At 45.8% G+C, this 20,450-nt stretch overlaps 1 protein-coding gene across 2 annotated transcripts in view; it reads right to left on the reverse strand.

Moving 5' to 3' along the window:
• Positions 1–20,450, reverse strand: part of eif4g1b (eukaryotic translation initiation factor 4 gamma, 1b) — a 101,195-nt gene that overhangs the window by 71,016 nt on the left and 9,729 nt on the right. The window contains exons 2-6 of one of the 2 annotated variants that reach the window (XM_083636868.1): positions 19,835–19,891; positions 17,710–17,832; positions 14,540–14,623; positions 12,534–12,566; positions 181–378 (exon numbers count right to left, since the gene is read on the reverse strand). In XM_083636868.1, the coding sequence (XP_083492994.1) occupies positions 181–378; positions 12,534–12,566; positions 14,540–14,623; positions 17,710–17,784 (390 nt within the window). In that variant the 5' untranslated portion in view covers positions 17,785–17,832; positions 19,835–19,891. The remainder of the gene's footprint in view (positions 1–180; positions 379–12,533; positions 12,567–14,539; positions 14,624–17,709; positions 17,833–19,834; positions 19,892–20,450) is intronic. The other variant, XM_083636869.1, reaches the window with a different exon arrangement.

The raw sequence follows: 20,450 nt of genomic DNA on the forward strand, positions 1-20,450 counted from the left end.
ATTTTGTGGCATTTTTTCGATCTTAAGAGATCTATTTTTAACAGCATGTATTCAGCTGTATCGTATATTGTTCATTTCATCACCAACTATCATATCAGATTTAGTTGTTATAGAGCTGAGCTTGTAGATGTGTATTTCATGGCGATATTAGTGGTCCAGCTTGTGTGTGTGTCCTCTTACCTGTCCAGGTTGTATGAAGTAGGCGGGCCCTTGTGGCGAGCTGGGGAAGGGCAGCTGCGCCTGGGGGATCATCATCATCTGGGAGCCGGGGCCCGCCTGGTAGACGTGGGTGGGCCCCACGGGCCGGGGGCCGCTGCTGGACGGGATGCCCCGGGGACCGCTGCTAGGAGGCAGGCTGGCCCTGCTGGCATAGTAGGGCTGGAGAGGAGAGGAGGAGGAGGAGGGGGAGGAGCGCAGACCCAGGTGGGACACGAGGAAGAAAGAGAGGCAGGGGGGGGGGGAGGGGGCAAAGGTGAACAGACATGGAGACAAGAGAGAAGAGGGGAGGATGGAGAGGAGGCCAAGGCAAAGTGTGGGTGGTGGAGAGAGGGATGGACATGGCAAGACAGAGAGAAAGAGACATGTTAAGGTACTATCAGTTACATCTGTGGATCCTCCTGAAACCACCTCTCACACCCGTGTGTGTCTCTCCTCTCATTTGGACCAGGTCATGCTACATGTAGCTCGTCCAGCCTAATAACTGCATGCAGACTTTGTGTATGTGAATCCGTGGCTCGTCTCCATCTGGAAACAGATTGGCCCTGGCTGGCTAGCTAGTGCTGGGCCCATTCAGAGCCTCCTCAGTGACAGTGTGCTGCTGGCCTGAGGAGCTACCCACCATCGGCAGGGAAATGACGCCGGGCCAAAGCAAAGCAGGACTCCAAATATGAGTCACATACATACATACTTCTCAGGAGGGTGAGGGAAATATGAGACACACACATACTTCTCTAGCCTGGTAAACCAGCCCGTCACGTGAACTCACATTTCATTTGGTTCTGCGTAGGGATGTTCATTTCGAAAAAAATTCATAATCGAAATTCGGGAAAATTAACGATCAATTATCGATAATGTTAATAATATATATATTTTTATATTTTTTATATTTTACAAAATGCCTATGTGCGAAGCGCTATGAAGCGCTTTTCAATCCGCCTGGTAATGGTGCTCCGTGAGGGAAGCGCATAGTATAGCTGGCTCAATCACATTGATCAGGTCTCGATAAGGTTCCAGACGGGTGATCTTTTCTGCATGAACGAGGCGCCTTCCTCGTTAACCAGGCTCAGATCTACGCTGTTCAAGTGGTGAATCATTGGCGTCTAGACGTGTTGTACTTATAAACGGCATCACAGTTCTTGCATTGAACAATGTCGTCTTTTAACTCGAAATGGTCCCAAACAAAACTTTGCTTCGCTCGCTTCATTTCCTCGTCTGGCTGAGAGCTGACAACAATGTGCTGGTGATGTTCTCACCAGCAAGCCCAGCGAGACCACGCCCATAGCCCCACCCAGAGGTGTTCTGTTATGTTGTCTCATAGTCCCATTGCGCCCTCACCTGGTTGCGACCACGTAGTGAAATCTTATACTGTCGTTTGAGCACATTTAGGCTTATTTGATTTGATTAAAAAAACACATAAAAAATCAATAAAAATTCCACATGATCGAATCAATTCCTTAACAATCAATTATCGATTTTTGATTATTGATGAACATCCCTAGTTCTGCGTGATGGTCTGGCCCCAACTCTACACCCAGTCCTTAGCGGGGGAGGGGAGCATGGGCGAGCGTAGTTGCCTTGACAGACAACTCCTTCCGCCAATCAGCGTTGGATCCAGTCAAACCCAAATCCACTCGGGAGAACGGCAAAAACATGTTTTCCCGCCGAGAAACTCTGCGGTTGCGGCGATACTCCTGTACTTGTTTAATTGTTGTTATTGAGTCTATTTCTGTAATAACTGCACTTTATGGCAGTTTAAACTAGACAAACGCTGACATGACTCCTCGAGACGATCAGGTAAGGAGGCGGCCATTACTGTTTTGTTAGTGCAGTGCTAGTGGCGTTCCTGATTGGCCAACTTGCGCTGTCAATCACGGCGCAGTCGCTGATTGGCTGTTCCGCTTCTGCTAAACACCCTCCCAGGCTTAATAACTCATTAACTCAAATCAACTCTCAATAACTGTCACACTATTCATCATTCATCTAGTTTGACAGTTATTGAGAGTTGATTTGAGTTAATGAGTTATTCATTTGAGTTAGTGTGGACCAGTGATGTCACTGGTCCACACTTTAACACTCAATAACTGTCAAATTAAATGACAGACTTCAAAAGCGTTTACAGTTTTCTGATATACTACTGATGTTCTAATGATACAAAGCTGGTTGAAAATGGGCAGAGTGTTCCTTTAAGGGCCAGACTGTCACACAGAAGCAAATGAAATGTGTGTTCACGTGACGTGCTGGTTTACCAGGCTAATACTTCTCAGGAGGGCGACATGCGGAGGAGAGGAGGGAGGAGTTACCTGTAGCGATCTGAAGCCTCCCTTCAGCAGCACACACACAGATCACACACAGCACACACACACACATACACATACACACAGCACACACACACACACACAGCACAGCAGAGGGAAGCAAGAAAGGTGTGTGGGGGAGGGAGGGGGGAGTGAAGAGAGAGAGAGAGAGAGAGAGCACCACAATCAGTAAGAGAGCCTAGCACCCAAAAACCCTCCACACAGTGAGTTACAACTGAAAAGCCGCATGCCATGCAGAGAATAAGCAGAGTGTATGTCCCAATAAACCATGTCTCATTACTCTCGAAGATGCAGGCTAAAACAAAATAACTATCCATTAAAGTCACCTGGGAGTTTATTTGTTTCGACTAAGAAAGAGGCTGGTATTTATTAGAAACAGACGTTCTGATTACAGGCAGACAAAATGGCTGCATGCCGCATCTCATCTCCTCCCCCCCCGCCCAAAAACAACAACCAAACACCTGTAGCATGAATGTTTCTGGTGTCATGTTGCCATCTTTGTTTCTCAAATGTGTGACCGCGACCTGGGATGTAGTCAACACCAGCATGTATTTGCTGAGTTATAGCCTAGCATCTAGCAGAGCACGGAGTTAAGGTAAGTACTGTATGAAGGTACCAGAGCATGGAGTTAAGATAAGTACTGTATGAAGGTACCAGAGCATGGAGTTAAGATAAGTACTGTATGAAGGGACCAGAGCATGGAGTTAAGATAAGTACTGTATGAAGGTACCAGAGCATAGAGTTAAGATAAGTACTGTATGAAGGGACCAGAGCATGGAGTTAAGATAAGTACTGTATGAATGTATCAGAGCATGGAGTTAAGATAAGTACTGTATGAAGGTATCAGAGCATGGAGTTAAGATAAGTACTGTATGAAGGGACCAGAGCATGGAGTTAAGATAAGTACTGTATGAAGGTACCAGAGCATAGAGTTAAGATAAGTACTGTATGAAGGGACCAGAGCATGGAGTTAAGATAAGTACTGTATGAATGTATCAGAGCATGGAGTTAAGATAAGTACTGTATGAAGGTACCAGAGAATGGAGTTAAGATAAGTACTGTATGAAGGGACCAGAGCATGGAGTTAAGATAAGTACTGTATGAAGGTACCAGAGCATAGAGTTAAGATAAGTACTGTATGAAGGTACCAGAGCATGGAGTTAAGATAAGTACTGTATGAAGGTACCAGAGCATGGAGTTAAGATAAGTACTGTATGAAGGTACCAGAGCATGGAGTTAAGATAAGTACTGTATGAAGGTATCAGAGCATGGAGTTAAGATAAGTACTGTATGAAGGTATCAGAGCATGGAGTTAAGATAAGTACTGTATGAAGGTATCAGAGCATGGAGTTAAGATAAGTACTGTATGAAGGTATCAGAGCATGGAGTTAAGATAAGTACTGTATGAAGGTACCAGAGCATGGAGTTAAGATAAGTACTGTATGAAGGTATCAGAGCATGGAGTTAAGATAAGTACTGTATGAAGGTACCAGAGCATGGAGTTAAGATAAGTACTGTATGAAGGTATCAGAGCATGGAGTTAAGATAAGTACTGTATGAAGGTATCAGAGCATGGAGTTAAGATAAGTACTGTATGAAGGTATCAGAGCATGGAGTTAAGATTTCTTAGGTTAGCGCATGCGTCGGTGTTGTGCTTGCCCGCCAGAAGCTCCGTCTTATTTTAACATTTTATCCAGTTTAAAGTCATATTTGTGCGTGCACCTTCTAACTATATTTTAGTGCACTATCAGAGCCTCACACCAGGCTTAACGTTTTGTGATCAGTCATCTGGATTACTTTATTCTGGACCTAAACTACCTACCGCTTGGAGCCGCGTCAGTGACTCAGCCCAGCTAGCCTCGGAAGCTAAGCTAACTCGTAGCTGGATCGGACCCTATCCCTTCACGGGCATATTTACATTAGCTGGACCTTGCTTTTTTTGCCGTGTGTGGGGAACTCTCTGTTACAGAGCCCCGACCGGCCGGACCTCTCTAATTTCACAAACAACAACCTGAGCTAAAGCTAAGCTAAGCTACGCTAGGCGAGTAGCCTAGAGGGCTAGCAGCACCTGGATACTCCCACTGGCCTGGTGGTTTGCCTTTAACCTAGACAGGCTAGTGGTGAGATTTTTCTTATCTCTATGTGTACAACCATGTCACAGGATCCACCATCATGCATGAACTGTAGTCTTACCGTATTTGAATTGGTCAAAGATGTCTCCCGGTTGCAAGTAGAAATCATAGAGAAGAATCGGTCCATCAGGAAACTCACATCCACACTGCAGTCATTTAATTTAATCCCAAAATGTGATGCTGACAGTTTGGGCATCGGGGATGACACCACTGTTCCGTGGCTCAGAGAATCCTCCCACTCCAGCAATGTTTCCTATGGGGAGGATCCGTGGCGTAGGCTTGGTGCCAAACCCAAGCAGCCAGCCTGCTCGACCCCCTTCACTGCAGCTGCTGCCCGGATCTCAGCTTCCCGCTGCCGTGATAGACCCCGAGCTTCTCGTAGCCTCCAGCCCTCCTCATGGTCCATTGAGCTTGAGAACAGATTTAAACTCCTGGAGGATGAGACCGATAACCCGCCCGGTCCCCTGTACTCCTCAGTGCTTCCTCCGCCGGCCGTGCATCCCAGCCCGGGAGCACCATTCAACGTACGGAGCACCGCCCAGTTTCCACCGCTGTCCAGGTCCTCATCTCCTCCGTCTCCGCCGATGTCCGCTGGCCTGTCTGCAGTACCTGCTCGTCCTGCTCGATCCCGGCTCGCCACCCGGCTCCGGCTGCTGAAGGAGGCTGTCTCCAATCGCCCTGAGCAGTCCAACGGGATTATTTCAGCTGGGCTCCTCTCTTCTCCCGCTGTGGGTACTGGTGCTGGTTCTCTCTTTCCGCCCGGCCCTGGTTTCCCCGGTCATTCGGGGGTGCCACCGAACCCGCCATGCCCGAGAGAAGTGGCCGCTAACGTTAGTTTGGTCACTAACGTTAGTTTGGTCGCTAATTCCTGTAAACCCAATCAGTCTATAGGTCCCGACCATCGCTCATCACCCCCGCCTCCGCTTTTCCCTCCAACTGTAGCAATTATTGGCGACTCTATCATTAAAAATCTTCGTTATATCAACGCCATCACATATTGCTTCTCCGGGGCCACGACAGTTGAAATCATTGATAAACTCCCCGCCATCCTCGCCTCACTCCCGTCCTCTGTCACAAAACTAATCCTTCACGTGGGCTGCAATGACACTGGCCGTCAACACTCCGAACAAACAAAACAGAACTTCATCCGACTTTTCGATTTGCTCACAGCTAGTGGAAAATCCACATATCTGTCTGGCCCAATCCCAACTCTCCGTCATGGTGACGTGCGATTTAGTCGTCTGTTAGCGCTCCATTACTGGCTCCAATCGTCCTGCATCTCCCACGGCATCACGTTCATCCATAATTTCAATCTATTTTGGGAACGCTCCTCCCTGTACGCTGCAGATGGCCTCCATCCTAGCACTCTAGGCGTTAAAATGCTCAGTGCAAATCTCCGTCATGCTGTTGCTGTCCACTCGGCCATGCCTGCTTGACTGTCTGCCCCTGCTGCTCACGTCCACCTCTGTCCTCCCTCCCCCTCCCCCTCCCCTCCCCACCTGGCCACTCCTGGTCAATTGCCCACACACTCCTCTGATGCAAATCCTCTCACCAGCTCCCCCTGGCGGAGAGGAGGACGTATCACCTCCTCACCTCCCTCCGAAACATGTCATGTTACTGATTCTGATGTAGGCTACGCTGTCTACCCATCGTCTCACACTGTCAACTCTGTCCCCCTTGTACCTCCAGTCATAAACATAAACATTCACTCCTTCTGGTCCAACGAGCCCCGCCCCCCTCGCACTGCTGCCCGTACTGTAGATCACACTGTTTTATTCCCCCTGCCTAAGGCAGTCACATACACCCCGCTTGTCTGTTTCAAACTGGCTCTTTTTAATGTCAGATCTCTCACCAGCAAGGCACTGCTGGTGCGTGACTTTATCCTGGACAGGAAACTTGACATCCTATGCCTTACTGAGACCTGGCAACAGCCAAATGACTTCTCCCAGCTCAATGAAGCCATCCCACCCGGCTTTACATATATCAGTCAACCCCGCTCCACCGGGAGGGGCGGCGGCCTCGCTGTACTCCACCGTCAGAACATCAATGTCACCACTGTCGCTCTCCCCCACTTCTCCTCCTTTGAATGTTTTGCTGTAAAACTCACTGGCTCAAAACCCACCATCATTATCACCATTTACAGACCACCAAAGCCCTCTGCTGCTTTTCTCACTGAATTTTCAGAACTCCTAACATCTGTCTGTGCCTTATCCCCCATTGTCATCTTACAGGGTGACTTTAACATCCATATTGACAACCCGTCCAATGCCCTTGCAAATGACTTCACCTCACTCCTGGACTGTCTCGGCATCACTCAACATGTTAATTTCCCAACGCACAATAAAGGTCACATATTAGACTTAATCTGCTGCACTGGTCTCACCCCCTGTAACCTCGCCCATGCAGTTTTCCCCATCTCTGACCATAAAGTTATATTATTTGACATCCACGTCCCCCTACAAAAAGCAAAAGAACACCGGACCATCTCCTTTCGGAACATAAAACGCATCAACCCCTCTGATTTCACCTCCCTCATCAACTCTTACCCCTGCCCCCCCCCACTCTCCTCCCCTGCTGACTTGGTGAATCATTACAATGACTGTCTCTCCTCCTCACTTGATGCTCTGGCCCCCCTGAAAACCCGCACAGTCTCCTTCACACACACTGCTCCCTGGTTCACTACTGACCTCCGCCAGCTCAAAGCCGCCGGCCGCCGACTGGAGCGGCTATGCAAAAAAACCGGACTCTCTGTTCACATCCAACTATACGCCGATCACCTTCACCATTACAAGAACGCCCTCTCCACTGCCAAATCCTCATACTACTCCAACCTCATCAACACTGGTAAAGGCAACACCCGGGCCCTTTTCTCAACAGTCAGCCATCTACTTCAGCCCCCCAGGACCCTCCCCCCAAACATCACCTCTGATCACTGCACTGCCTTTCTGCAATTCTTCAACTCTAAAATCAACACCATCCACCAACAGCTGGCCTCATCTAACACTCCCGCCAGTGATCCACCCTGGATGGCTACCCTGGCCAAGCCACTCATCCGTCCCCTCTCCAACTTCACTTCAGTCACAGAACACTCCGTCTCCGATCTCATCCGAAAAGCCAAATCCACCACCTGTCAGCTTGACCCCCTCCCCACTGCCCTTGTCAAAGCCTGTCTGTCTTCCATCTCCCCCATAATCACAAAAATAATCAACTCCTCCCTCACCTCTGGTACCGTCCCCCCCCAGCTCAAAATGGCCGCAATCACACCCACCCTCAAAAAACCCGGTCTCGACCCATCTGACATGAACCACCACCGCCCCATCTCCAACCTTCCCTTCATATCCAAAACACTTGAGAGGGTGGTTGCCGCACAACTACAGTCCCACCTTGACTCAAACCACCTCCATGAACCCTTTCAGTCCGGTTTCCGCGCTAAACATAGCACCGAAACAGCCCTTGTCAAAATCACGAATGACCTCCTCCGTGCAGCTGACTCTGGACTACTCACCATACTCATCCTTCTTGATCTCACCGCCGCCTTCGACACCATCTCCCACCCACTACTCCTGCAACGACTAGCTGACATTGGGATCACCGGCACTGCACTCTCATGGTTTTCTTCATACCTCACAGACAGACATCAGTTCGTACAACTTGGGAATCACAGGTCTGGGTGTTCTGCTGTCTCACTGGGTGTCCCCCAGGGGTCAGTGTTGGGCCCAGTACTATTCATCACTTACCTCCTTCCCCTGGGCACAATCCTCCGTCACCATGGTGTTCAATTCCACTGTTACGCCGACGATACACAGCTCTACATCTCCACTAAACCCACCTCCACCCTCCCCCCCACCTCCCTCACTGCCTGCCTCCATGACATCAACAGCTGGATGAGCAGGAATTTCTTAAAACTTAATGGCAATAAAACTGAGGCCCTGCTCATTGGCTCCAAAAACACACTCACCAAATCCCAAATCCCCCCCACCCCCCACATCACCATTGACGGTTTCCCTGTTCCCTTTTCTGCACAAGTCAAAAGCCTCGGTGTCACCCTGGACAATACCCTTTCTTTCGCCCCCCACATAAAAAATATCACCCGGACTGCCTTCTTTCACATTCGCAACATCTCTAGACTCCGCCCATCCCTCTCCCAATCCAGCACAGAAGTTTTGATCCATGCATTTGTCACATCCAGGATTGATTACTGTAACTCTGTTCTCTCCGGCCTCCCCACCAAACTCCTCAACCGACTCCAGCTCATACAGAACTCTGCCGCCCGGATCATTACCCGCACTAAAGCCTCTGATCACATCACCCCCATTCTCATCCAACTCCACTGGCTCCCTGTTCCATACAGAATTAATTACAAAATCCTCCTGCTCACTTATAAAGCTCTCAACCACCAAGCACCCATCTACCTCTCTGACCTCCTGCACGACTACACCCCCTCCCGTTCCCTGCGCTCCTCCACTGCTGGTCTCCTCACTGTCCCTTCACACCGCCTCACTACCATGGGTGCAAGGGCCTTCAGCTGCACTGCCCCCAAGCTCTGGAATTCCCTACCCCCACACATCCGACAGTCCGACACCATCACAACATTCAAATCCCACCTCAAAACCCACCTGTTCAAACTGGCCTACTCCCTCTAACTCCCTGCTGTAATTTGCCTTGTTCTTAATTTGTATATATTTTTATTACTTGAAACTATATGTATATGTTCTATGTATATGTTGTATATGTTTTATTACTTGAAACTGTTTTTATGCACTGTAAGGCGACCTTGGGTGTCATGAAAGGCGCCTCGAAATAAAATGTATTATTATTATTATTATTAAGATAAGTACTGTATGAAGGTACCAGAGCATGGAGTTAAGATAAGTACTGTATGAAGGTATCAGAGCATGGAGTTAAGATAAGTACTGTATGAAGGTATCAGAGCATGGAGTTAAGATAAGTACTGTATGAAGGTATCAGAGCATGGAGTTAAGATAAGTACTGTATGAAGGTACCAGAGCATGGAGTTAAGATAAGTACTGTATGAAGGTACCAGAGCATGGAGTTAAGATAAGTACTGTATGAAGGTACCAGAGCATGGAGTTAAGATAAGTACTGTATGAAGGTATCAGAGTATGGAGTTAAGATAAGTACTGTATGAAGGTACCAGAGCATGGAGTTAAGATAAGTACTGTATGAAGGTATCAGAGCATGGAGTTAAGATAAGTACTGTATGAAGGTAGCAGAGCATGGAGTTAAGATAAGTACTGTATGAAGGTATCAGAGCATGGAGTTAAGATAAGTACTGTATGAAGGTATCAGAGCATGGAGTTAAGATAAGTACTGTATGAAGGTACCAGAGCATGGAGTTAAGATAAGTACTGTATGAAGGTATCAGAGCATGGAGTTAAGATAAGTACTGTATGAAGGTACCAGAGCATGGAGTTAAGATAAGTACTGTATGAAGGGACCAGAGCATGGAGTTAAGATAAGTACTGTATGAAGGTATCAGAGCATGGAGTTAAGATAAGTACTGTATGAAGGTACCAGAGCATGGAGTTAAGATAAGTACTGTATGAAGGTACCAGAGCATGGAGTTAAGATAAGTACTGTATGAAGGTACCAGAGCATGGAGTTAAGATAAGTACTGTATGAAGGTATCAGAGCATGGAGTTAAGATAAGTACTGTATGAAGGTACCAGAGCATGGAGTTAAGATAAGTACTGTATGAAGGTACCAGAGCATGGAGTTAAGATAAGTACTGTATGAAGGTATCAGAGCATGGAGTTAAGATAAGTACTGTATGAAGGTATCAGACCATGGAGTTAAGATAAGTACTGTATGAAGGTACCAGAGCATGGAGTTAAGATAAGTACTGTATGAAGGTATCAGAGCATGGAGTTAAGATAAGTACTGTATGAAGGTACCAGAGCATGGAGTTAAGATAAGTACTGTATGAAGGTACCAGAGCATGGAGTTAAGGTAAGTACTGTATGAAGGTACCAGAGCATGGAGTTAAGATAAGTACTGTATGAAGGTACCAGAGCATGGAGTTAAGGTAAGTACTGTATGAAGGTACCAGAGCATGGAGTTAAGATAAGTACTGTATGAAGGGACCAGAGCATGGAGTTAAGATAAGTACTGTATGAAGGTACCAGAGCATGGAGTTAAGATAAGTACTGTATGAAGGTACCAGAGCATGGAGTTAAGGTAAGTACTGTATGAAGGTACCAGAGCATGGAGTTAAGATAAGTACTGTATGAAGGTACCAGAGCATGGAGTTAAGATAAGTACTGTATGAAGGTACCAGAGCATGGAGTTAAGGTAAGTACTGTATGAAGGGACCAGAGCATGGAGTTAATTTAAGTACTGTATGAAGGTACCACAGCATGGAGTTAAGATAAGTACTGTATGAAGGTACCAGAGCATGGAGTTAAGATAAGTACTGTATGAAGGTACCAGAGCATGGAGTTAAGGTAAGTACTGTATGAAGGTACCAGAGCATGGAGTTAAGATAAGTACTGTATGAAGGGACCAGAGCATGGAGTTAAGATAAGTACTGTATGAAGGTACCAGAGCATGGAGTTAAGATAAGTACTGTATGAAGGTACCAGAGCATGGAGTTAAGGTAAGTACTGTATGAAGGTACCAGAGCATGGAGTTAAGATAAGTACTGTATGAAGGTACCAGAGCATGGAGTTAAGATAAGTACTGTATGAAGGTACCAGAGCATGGAGTTAAGGTAAGTACTGTATGAAGGGACCAGAGCATGGAGTTAATTTAAGTACTGTATGAAGGTACCACAGCATGGAGTTAAGATAAGTACTGTATGAAGGTACCAGAGCATGGAGTTAAGATAAGTACTGTATGAAGGTACCAGAGCATGGAGTTAAGATAAGTACTGTATGAAGGTATCAGAGCATGGAGAGACGAACAGGAAGTGTAAATACAATCGGAAGTTCCGATTGTATTTACACTTCCTGTGACTCATAAACCTAGTCTGGCTCATAATGTTGAGTCAGACTAGTTTGAGCAGGTGAAACAGCCGGCGTTTTGAACAGGAAGTGGTGACATAATGGGTCAAGTGGGCGGGGCTGCATAAGGTGAATAGGAAAGGCAAAGTGGCTCCCTCACACCAGCCAGACAGACAGAATAATAACACAACTGCCTTGTAAATAAATAATACAATGTGTCACTGTCACTCGAAAAAAGAAAAACTGACTTCAGCCCCCCTTTAAATATTGTATTCATTTAGGTACTTTGTACAGCTAAAAAACAACAACTGCATTATCACTGGAAAGAAATGCAGAAATGTAATTTGTGAAAGAGAACATTCTGCTCATTTTCATTTGATTGAGAGGATTTCTACACAATAATAATATGTTGATCAAATGAAGAACTTGTGTAACTGCTTTATAAAAGGGTCATTACCAGGAGGCAGGAATGGGGTCAGTGAGTGAGTGCTATTCCGATCAGTACTTGTACTGGCCAATCTCTAATTAATGCAGACCTTGTTAAGCTGGTATCGGTGCACCTCTAGTCACTCAAACTTGTCATTATTAAGCCACATTATGCATAAGAAAAGGATTTAACAGAAGGGGAAAAGCACATTTATCTCTCTAAGCTCCCTCTGGGTGTGGATGACTTAATTTAAGGCATTCACACAACGTTGTTTTGCAGAAAAATCATTTTAACACAAATAACATAAAAATAACTTTTAAAAATGTTTAACTCCAATTTGGGTGTTAGTGGTACAGAGAGTTCTAGTGAATGGATGCTATTGAACCATCCTCCACTGCTTCCAGCATGTTAAGAGATGAGCCCTCAGCTAGGGAACCCACCCAAGCCCACTCAGGTTAGTCAGTTGTGCTGTTAGTACCTGTTGGTGTATAGGCCGGGGCCCTGGGGCAAACTAGAGGAGGAGAGGAGGCAGACAGGACAGAGGTTAAAGACAAAAGATAAGCACAGGACACACACTCCCTCCGCTGACAGACTAGCCACTAAATCTACACCTTCTCTGCTGACAGACTAGAGACTAAATCTACACCTTCTCCGCTGACAGACTAGCCACTAAATCTACACGTTCTGAACTGGACTCACGACTGGCACATTTGCATTTTGTAGGTGTTTAGCCACCACTCAGATTTAGAGCTGCTTGTAATGAATGGAGAGCCATATGAAATCTGTTCAATTCTTTTTAAAAAAAAAATAATTTTTTCCCAAATTTCGTAATTTCTTTTCTGAATTCTGTGTTTTGCTTTTTACACTCATTTTACCATCAGAAATAGTGTCAAATTAATAAGTGGGAATGAATAAATGTCCACAATTTAATAAGATATAATGGTCAATTTAATGTTGCAACACAAGAGTGCACAATTTTAACAAATGCTTCAAGTCAGAAATACAATGGATTACTGGACAAAACATTCTATTCCAATTATTTAATTTTTGTTTGTTTGTAAAGTGCTTATAAGCTTCTCATTGTGTGCTTCAAGTAAAGAAAAAACTGAACAAAACTTTCACTTTTTAGACAGACGTCACTTCCGTTGTGTTCTGTCATTTACATGTATTCTACAGTCCACCCCTAGGGACACTATCGTAAAATAGTCACTGTTGAGATGCTGTGAAAGTATGATAGTGGACAGTTAAGAGTTAAGATGGCTGCTCCCACTCCCCACATGAGTCTTATGTTGCTGCTGATAAAACATATAAACTTGTTACAATTAAATTTCAGCCCAGTTATGGCAAATTCTGCAGTATTCCACGTTTGACAGTTGATAAAAATTGTATTGGTCAATTCAGCGATTCGGCCCACGTTTCCCCGATCACAGATTTCATATGGCTCTAAATGAATGCAACAGTTGTAGGAGCGTGAAATTCTAAGAATGGCAATATTCCATGCTTCAACATTGCAAGCAACACAAAATTAACAAGTCACCATAAGACCTGAAGACATTTTATTTAAATTCTTCGGTTTATTTTTGATTTATTTTATTTTCTACATCATCAAAACGGTGTAACATTAGAGAACAGCAAAAATTACACGATTTCCCTTTTCAAAACTTTGTAGCTGCAGTAGAACGCTTGTCAGAATACGCCTATTTCACATCCCACCCAAATCAGCCATTTTTGTGTCTAAAATGCAGGAAGTAACACGATATAAAAATTACACAACCTGCACTGATATAAATGGTATGTGGACTGGATCTTTTTTGTTTTACTTCCTGCCCTTTAGACACAAAATGGCTGATTAGGGTGGGATGTGAAATACATAAGGCTAATATAGAGTGAGCCATCAAGGCGAGTTGTTCGCAGTGTGTACAAGCAGTAAAAGTAAGAAGTGCAAGAGTCAGAACCACGCTGGGCTATGCCTTCAAATCTGTGGGCTAGAGTGTAGAGCACAGGCTGACATGGTGCAGAATTGGTGGGGTGCAGGCAGACGTACATGCAGGCATTCGCAGAAATTCACAGATGGAATCAGAAGTCGGTGCGGGATGTTCTTCTAGATAAGGTAGATTTAAGACAGCGCCGTGAGCTAGCCGCCGTCACAAATCACAGATTGACATTTGCTACGTAGGAGACACTACTAGACCTTTTTAACACAGGTCGCACTCCCAATAACATGGGGCGAGAGTTATGGGTTATCAGCGTAAGGACGACTACATAATTTGTTGCAGCCGAGAGAGTATTTAAATAACACGGACGGAACGGTGGATGAATTGCACGCCAGAAAGGTGCACGCTTCCACAAACACTGATCCAATTGACAGTCTAGAATTTGGATCTTCACATCATCTACTGCTCAAGATCTGTGATGGAGGGCTGACTTATGGTCTGGAAGGAAGGGAGCAGCGACGCTGTGTGGGTGAGAAGAGGGCGGGCCTACCTGTCGGGGCTGTGGCGTTGGGTTCATTTGTGGAGGCGGTGGGGTGGCAAACACAAGAGAGGGGGGCTGCCCGGGGAAGGAGGGCTGCAAGAGACAGGAAGTAGTGACATCAAGCCGGAGAGGAGGAGCATGGAAGAGAGAGAGAGGGAGGGAGGTGGGGAAGAGAGAGAGGGGGAGGGAGGTGGGGAGGAGCATGGAAGAGAGAGAGGGGGAGAGGAGGAGCATGGAAGAGAGAGAGGGGGAGGGAGGTGGGGAGGAGCATGGAAGAGAGAGAGGGGGAGAGGAGGAGCATGGAAGAGAGAGAGGGGGAGGGAGGTGGGGAGGAGCATGGAAGAGAGAGAGGGGGAGAGGAGGAGCATGGAAGAGAGAGAGGGGGAGGGAGGAGCATGGAAGAGAGAGAGGGGGAGGGAGGAGCATGGAAGAGAGAGAGGGGGAGGGAGGAGCATGGAAGAGAGAGAGGGGGAGGGAGGAGCATGGAAGAGAGAGAGGGGGAGGGAGGTCAGACAGAAGACAAGTGATCAACAGCAACACAGGTACTGATGGTGGCATTCCTGTTAGGCCGTGTTCTACAGCCCGACCGATATATCGGACCACCGATATTATCGGCCGATATTGTATCGGCAGATACTGTATGTTTTCAGATATTTTTTTATTTTGTATTTTTTAAGTTATAGACAGCATGTTGTGTATATTTGAAATTTTTTCTTAACTCAAGTTATATTTTATATTATCTATTTGTGTTTTTGTATTTCTAGTTATCTATAATTATTAAATTCCCCGTGAAGTTTACCGTTTCATTGCATTGATGTCATTTTGGACAATAAAGTTTATTGATAAGCTCTAAAGTAACCTGCCGACATTACATATCTCAAGTCATGTCAAGTCATATCTTTGTCAAGTGTTTTATATTTGAGGGATCATTGCAAAAAATCTGTAATATACAATATAATAATATTGGCTGATATATTGATATCAGATTTTTTTTACTCCCTAATATCGGTATCTGCATCGGCCTGAAAAATCCAGTATCGGGCGGGCTCTACCGTGTTCACATGATTGTGCTTTTTTCAAACGGCCGTCTTTCTATACAAAGCAGATAGCAAGCGTCCGGTTTGGAAAAAGCACTTCGACTGCTCTCTTCTGAGGCAAAGTCAAGCACTTTGTACAGGTGAGAAAAGTTTCACTTTTTAGAGAAGAGCACATTTTTCATGAGCCCACCAATCACAGTGAAGACGAGGCAGGGTACATAGGCAGCTGACCATTTATAAGGACAAGCTAAATGAAAAGTAAGATTGTAGCAGTTGTAACGTTGGTAGTAGTTGTTACTCTGATCATAAAGAGTCAGTATAGTCAGTATATTCAGTGCTGTGCGACTTTGGAGACAGTACTGTGACAGTTGCTGCAGCATTTCTTCTAGGAAGAATAAAGAAATAAAAAAGCAGGAACGTGTGAACTTAAAGGCCCCCCTCGAGTCAGTTTTCCTACTTGTATAACAGTTAGCATTCTATGAAAAACATTCTAATATATGTTTTTATATTTGCACGTCATCTGATTCTGCGCCAAAGAACATACAGTACATTGATAAGAACCGCAGGCTAATAGGTTGTTCCACTGTAACATCATGGCGGCAGCGCTGTTGTCAAAAACTGGTCAAAAAAGCACAAGCGCTTCGTCTCTCACCTTCAATACTCTGTGCTACAGCCGAGAAGCACATCAATACAAACGTAACCGTAACGTTAGCTTAGCCACAAGCTGCATTTAAGCAATATCACACGAGAGGGAGTGCGGTTGTTGGCTAATATCGGCACTGCTGTGATTCGGTCGTAGGCACGAGGCCGCACGCCGAGTGCCGAAGATAATCACAGCAGTGCCGATATTAGACAACAACAGCACGACCTCGAGTGTGATATTGCTTTTATACAACAGTTCTATTAAACAAAGCTGATTAAAAAAATGACAAAAAGCTGAGAAAATATATGATTTCTCTATTTATTCCTCCGCCAACAAAAATAGTCCCCTCAGCTTTCTGCTTTGCTGAAAATGTAGCCTAATCAGCCTAATTAACTGCAGGCTGTCTACTTTACTACTGTCTACTCTACAGCTGTGAAGCGTTTTGTTGATTAGGGCAGCTGTGAAGCGGAGTGATCTACACACAGTGAAGCTCCAGTGCATTATCATGAAATATTGGCACTGGTAGGATCCCTCTTGTCCAATCAAATTGCCCGGCCGGAACTAACTGTTGTATAATATTGCTTTATTATCAACAACCAGCCAAAGCATTTCAAAACGTATGCCCCCATGACTCGAAACTTTTGGTAATTCAGTGGTGTTTTGAGCCTGGCAAAGTGGTTACAGCATTAGGCAGTGGGCTTAGCTAACGTAGCTAACAGCTAGCTAGTAGTTGGCATACTAGCTCGTCCTCATCAGAATCAAATTGACATGATGTATGCAGTGGGGCTAGCTCTGGGTTAACAGAGGAAGCTGCACAAGTGATCCTGAAAGCTGTACTTCCAGAACGGACGTCGTTCCTGTTAACCCCCATGTTAAGATGCCCCACTTTGTAACAGTGATGAAGCATGTTTACAGAATGGACTGAAACACATTTTGGCCTGTGTAGCTAATTTCACCTTATAACACCTGTACAAGGGGTGCATTTTTATATAACTCGCCCGTTTAGAGTAAAATAGACGTTAGAAAATACTATGTTTTAGGGGTGATTGGCAGGTCGTCTGTCCAGTGATGGCGCAGCATGCCGATCACGGACTAATCGGAACCAACCAACGTTCTGGGAAACCCCTCGTCTCGTACCGTCTCGAGTGAGCTGCGCAAGGACCCAAAGATGGCGAGAGGCCGCTTCAACCATGGATGTGTTTCAACACGGGAGTCCTAAACAACGATGGTAGGATCCGTCCATATATGAGGAGGATGTATCACTAAAGTGTTCCATTGAGTCATACGTCACGATTCCATTTTAGCATCAGCTTTTTTTCTTCTTCTTTTTAGCACAAATTTAGGTTCTTTGTCAAAAACAATATGTGGCAAACAGTGTGGCTAATCAACATGTCAGGGCAGGACTCAGAAACATATGAAATATCTTTCAAATGACCATCAACACTGGGGGCGGGCTTTAGAGGACCACTCAAGAGAGTGGCGGGTCGGGGGTCTCTTACCTGTGAGAGGCCGGGGGAGGGGGCAGGGTGGGGGTGTGAGGGGGGTCCTGTTAGAGGCTGGTGTGCTTTATTCATTTCATGGAGTTCTGCATGGGGAGGCGGACGAGGACCTGTGCACTAAATCTAGAGAGAGAGAGAGAGAGAGAGAGAGAGAGAGAGAGAGAGAGAGAGAGAGAGAGAGAGAGAGAGAGAGAGAGAGAGAGAGAGAGAGAGAGAGAGAGAGAGAGAGAGAGAGAGAGAGAGAGAGAGAGAGAGGAGGGGGGGGGGGGGGGGGGGGGGGGGAGAAGAAAGTTACTCCGACCTGCCGATGCTCGCGGCATGAACGTCTCGCCACTGTGTGACTGAAACAGAGACAGAGTGCAGAGTGAGCAGCTAAACATCACGTCACATCACTAGAAACATTAGTCCAAACTAGAGCGCTGCACGGGCCTCAAATCTAGGCCCTAGCCAGGCCCCTACGTGTTCGGGCCCGGCCAATAAGTAGTCTTAAATTAGTAGTTTATTTGATTGATAAGTCTATGATATGATGTCCCAAGCTTAAAACAAACAAAAAACACAGCCAGGCCCAGGCCAGAGTTCAGGGCTCTAGTCCAAACCAGCTGCCCCGGTGATCTCTGGCTCAGTGGTGAAGCTACAGGTTATATTTGCATCACAGACTCTGTTCACCTGGTAAACAACATCAGAATATGTTGTTTACAGGGTGAACAGACAACATGTTCTAACTCCCTGCACCTGAATAAGGTCATAATCATTAAGCAGAATCACATTAAGATTAGGGATGGCCATTTTAAGTCATTTCAATATTCAAGTACCTGCATTCAATTATTAGAGTACTTGAGTACTCGTAAAATAAAATCTAAGGTCCTGGGATCAGATGAACGCTTCGGTCTGGTTTTTGTCATTGCGCCCCACAGGAGAACATACTGCCAGAGGGGGCGCTGCAATTCGGCCTTTTGTTCACATCATCTCCCAGTAGCAACACTCGCTAGGAGTACTCGCTAGAGTTGCACGGAAAACGGGCGGTCTACCACGATGCCTATCGATAATAAGAATTGTTTTAGTCAAGTAAAATACCTTTGCTGGTTACAGCTTCAAAATGCTAAGATTGTTTTGCTATTGTATGTTTCATTCCATTATAAAATAAATAGTTTGTTTTGTTTTTTTCTCCTGGACAAACTAAGGATAAGTAAGCAATTTTATAGTCTCGCTGGCCAGACTCCTCTCCCTTCTGTGAGAGGAGTCTGGCGCCGCAGGTCTCCATAGTGGGATTGCGATGGGCGGCGCTTAGCGGCAGTGCCCTTGGAAAATAGTTTCCAACAATCCAACTTGCCGTTTTCAGCGTGTAGCAACGAGCTAGCGTGTAGGTTTCTGCCGTTAGCTTGCTAGCTAGTTAGCGTTGTTGTTTTCACTGCGGCGGCAGGGCACTGTTTACAGCGACACACAGGGAGGAGGGAGCGGAAGCTGCTCTGATTGACATGGTCGGAGCCAATGACAGAGTTTGTAATAAGCCGGGAGCAGACATCCGGCAGCGACTGAAACAGTCGCTCCAATGGGAGAGCAGCTGTAGAGCAGGGGAGGGTTTATCCCTGTTGCCTGTTTCCATGCAGCCAGACTCCTCGGACGGAAGGGAGAGGAGGCTGAAGGGAGAGGAGGCTGGCCAGCAAGACAAAAATAATCAAAGTCATTGACAATGAAAATAATGGTTAGTTGCTTGCAGCCTTAATTGGGATGTTTGCTAAATAAACCTGCGCCTGATGTGTTGTGAAAAGGCGTGCACCTGCACAACTACATTTTCTGCTCCACCAGGCCAAAACACACTGGCGGCATACAGCGCCCATCAAAACAGCCGCCCCTATTATTTTCTATGTACAACCCCTACGCCGGTGGCGTGCGGCAGACGCGTGCTGGCACGCGGCCCACGCGACGCTTCACGCCACTCCTATTTCCAGCGCCGCGTGACGTGTGGTCGCTCGCCTTCAGCTCAGCTCGTGGACATCAGAGCGCTCCAGTTCAGAGAGTGAGGCTTCCAAAAGCATTACTCTGGCCTATACATTGGAGCATCCCAAAAAAAACATGAGGTTGTTAACTCCACGTTTATCATGAGAACTCATCCGGGTATACCTACATTTATGAACCGTCTTTAGGTCCCACGTGTGGTGGGTACACTGGGGAAGGGTTTGTCCTAAAAGAGAGAGAGAAAAACCTTGTTAAAAATGAGCACAGTGTGGCTAATAACAATATATATATATATATATATATATATATTACAGTATGTAGGATAATTAGAGAATTAGGTGGGCGGCCTTAAGATTGGTACTGGATAAGACCTAGTAGTAGGTCCCAAACGGACAATCAGGGGTTATTTGCCCTATCCCACTCTAATGGTTCTCCTGAGGTTAGGGTGGCCTATAGAGCTGAACAGTCACCTGGCATCTTTTGTCCCGGAAGTGAGTTTCCCCATTCATTTTCTCCATAGACATTTAAAAACATTCATTTTCTCCATAGACATTTGAGAAAAATCCTTGTATGAGTTTTAAAGCTGGAACCAAACCAACCTGTGACCTACTGAATCATGAGTGACCATTAAGCATTTCAGTTGGAGCAACAATTAAAAAAATAAAACGTGGGGGGAGGAGGGGGGGGATTGTGAAATGTTTTATGGTCACTTACAGTTCAGTAGGTCACAGGTTGGCTTGGGTCCAGCCTTAAAAACTCATTATACAAGGTTTTTTTTTAATGTC

Source organism: Poromitra crassiceps (assembly GCF_964638095.1).
Source record: "Poromitra crassiceps genome assembly, chromosome: 5".
In the NCBI taxonomy this organism is placed as follows: domain Eukaryota; kingdom Metazoa; phylum Chordata; class Actinopteri; order Beryciformes; family Melamphaidae; genus Poromitra; species Poromitra crassiceps.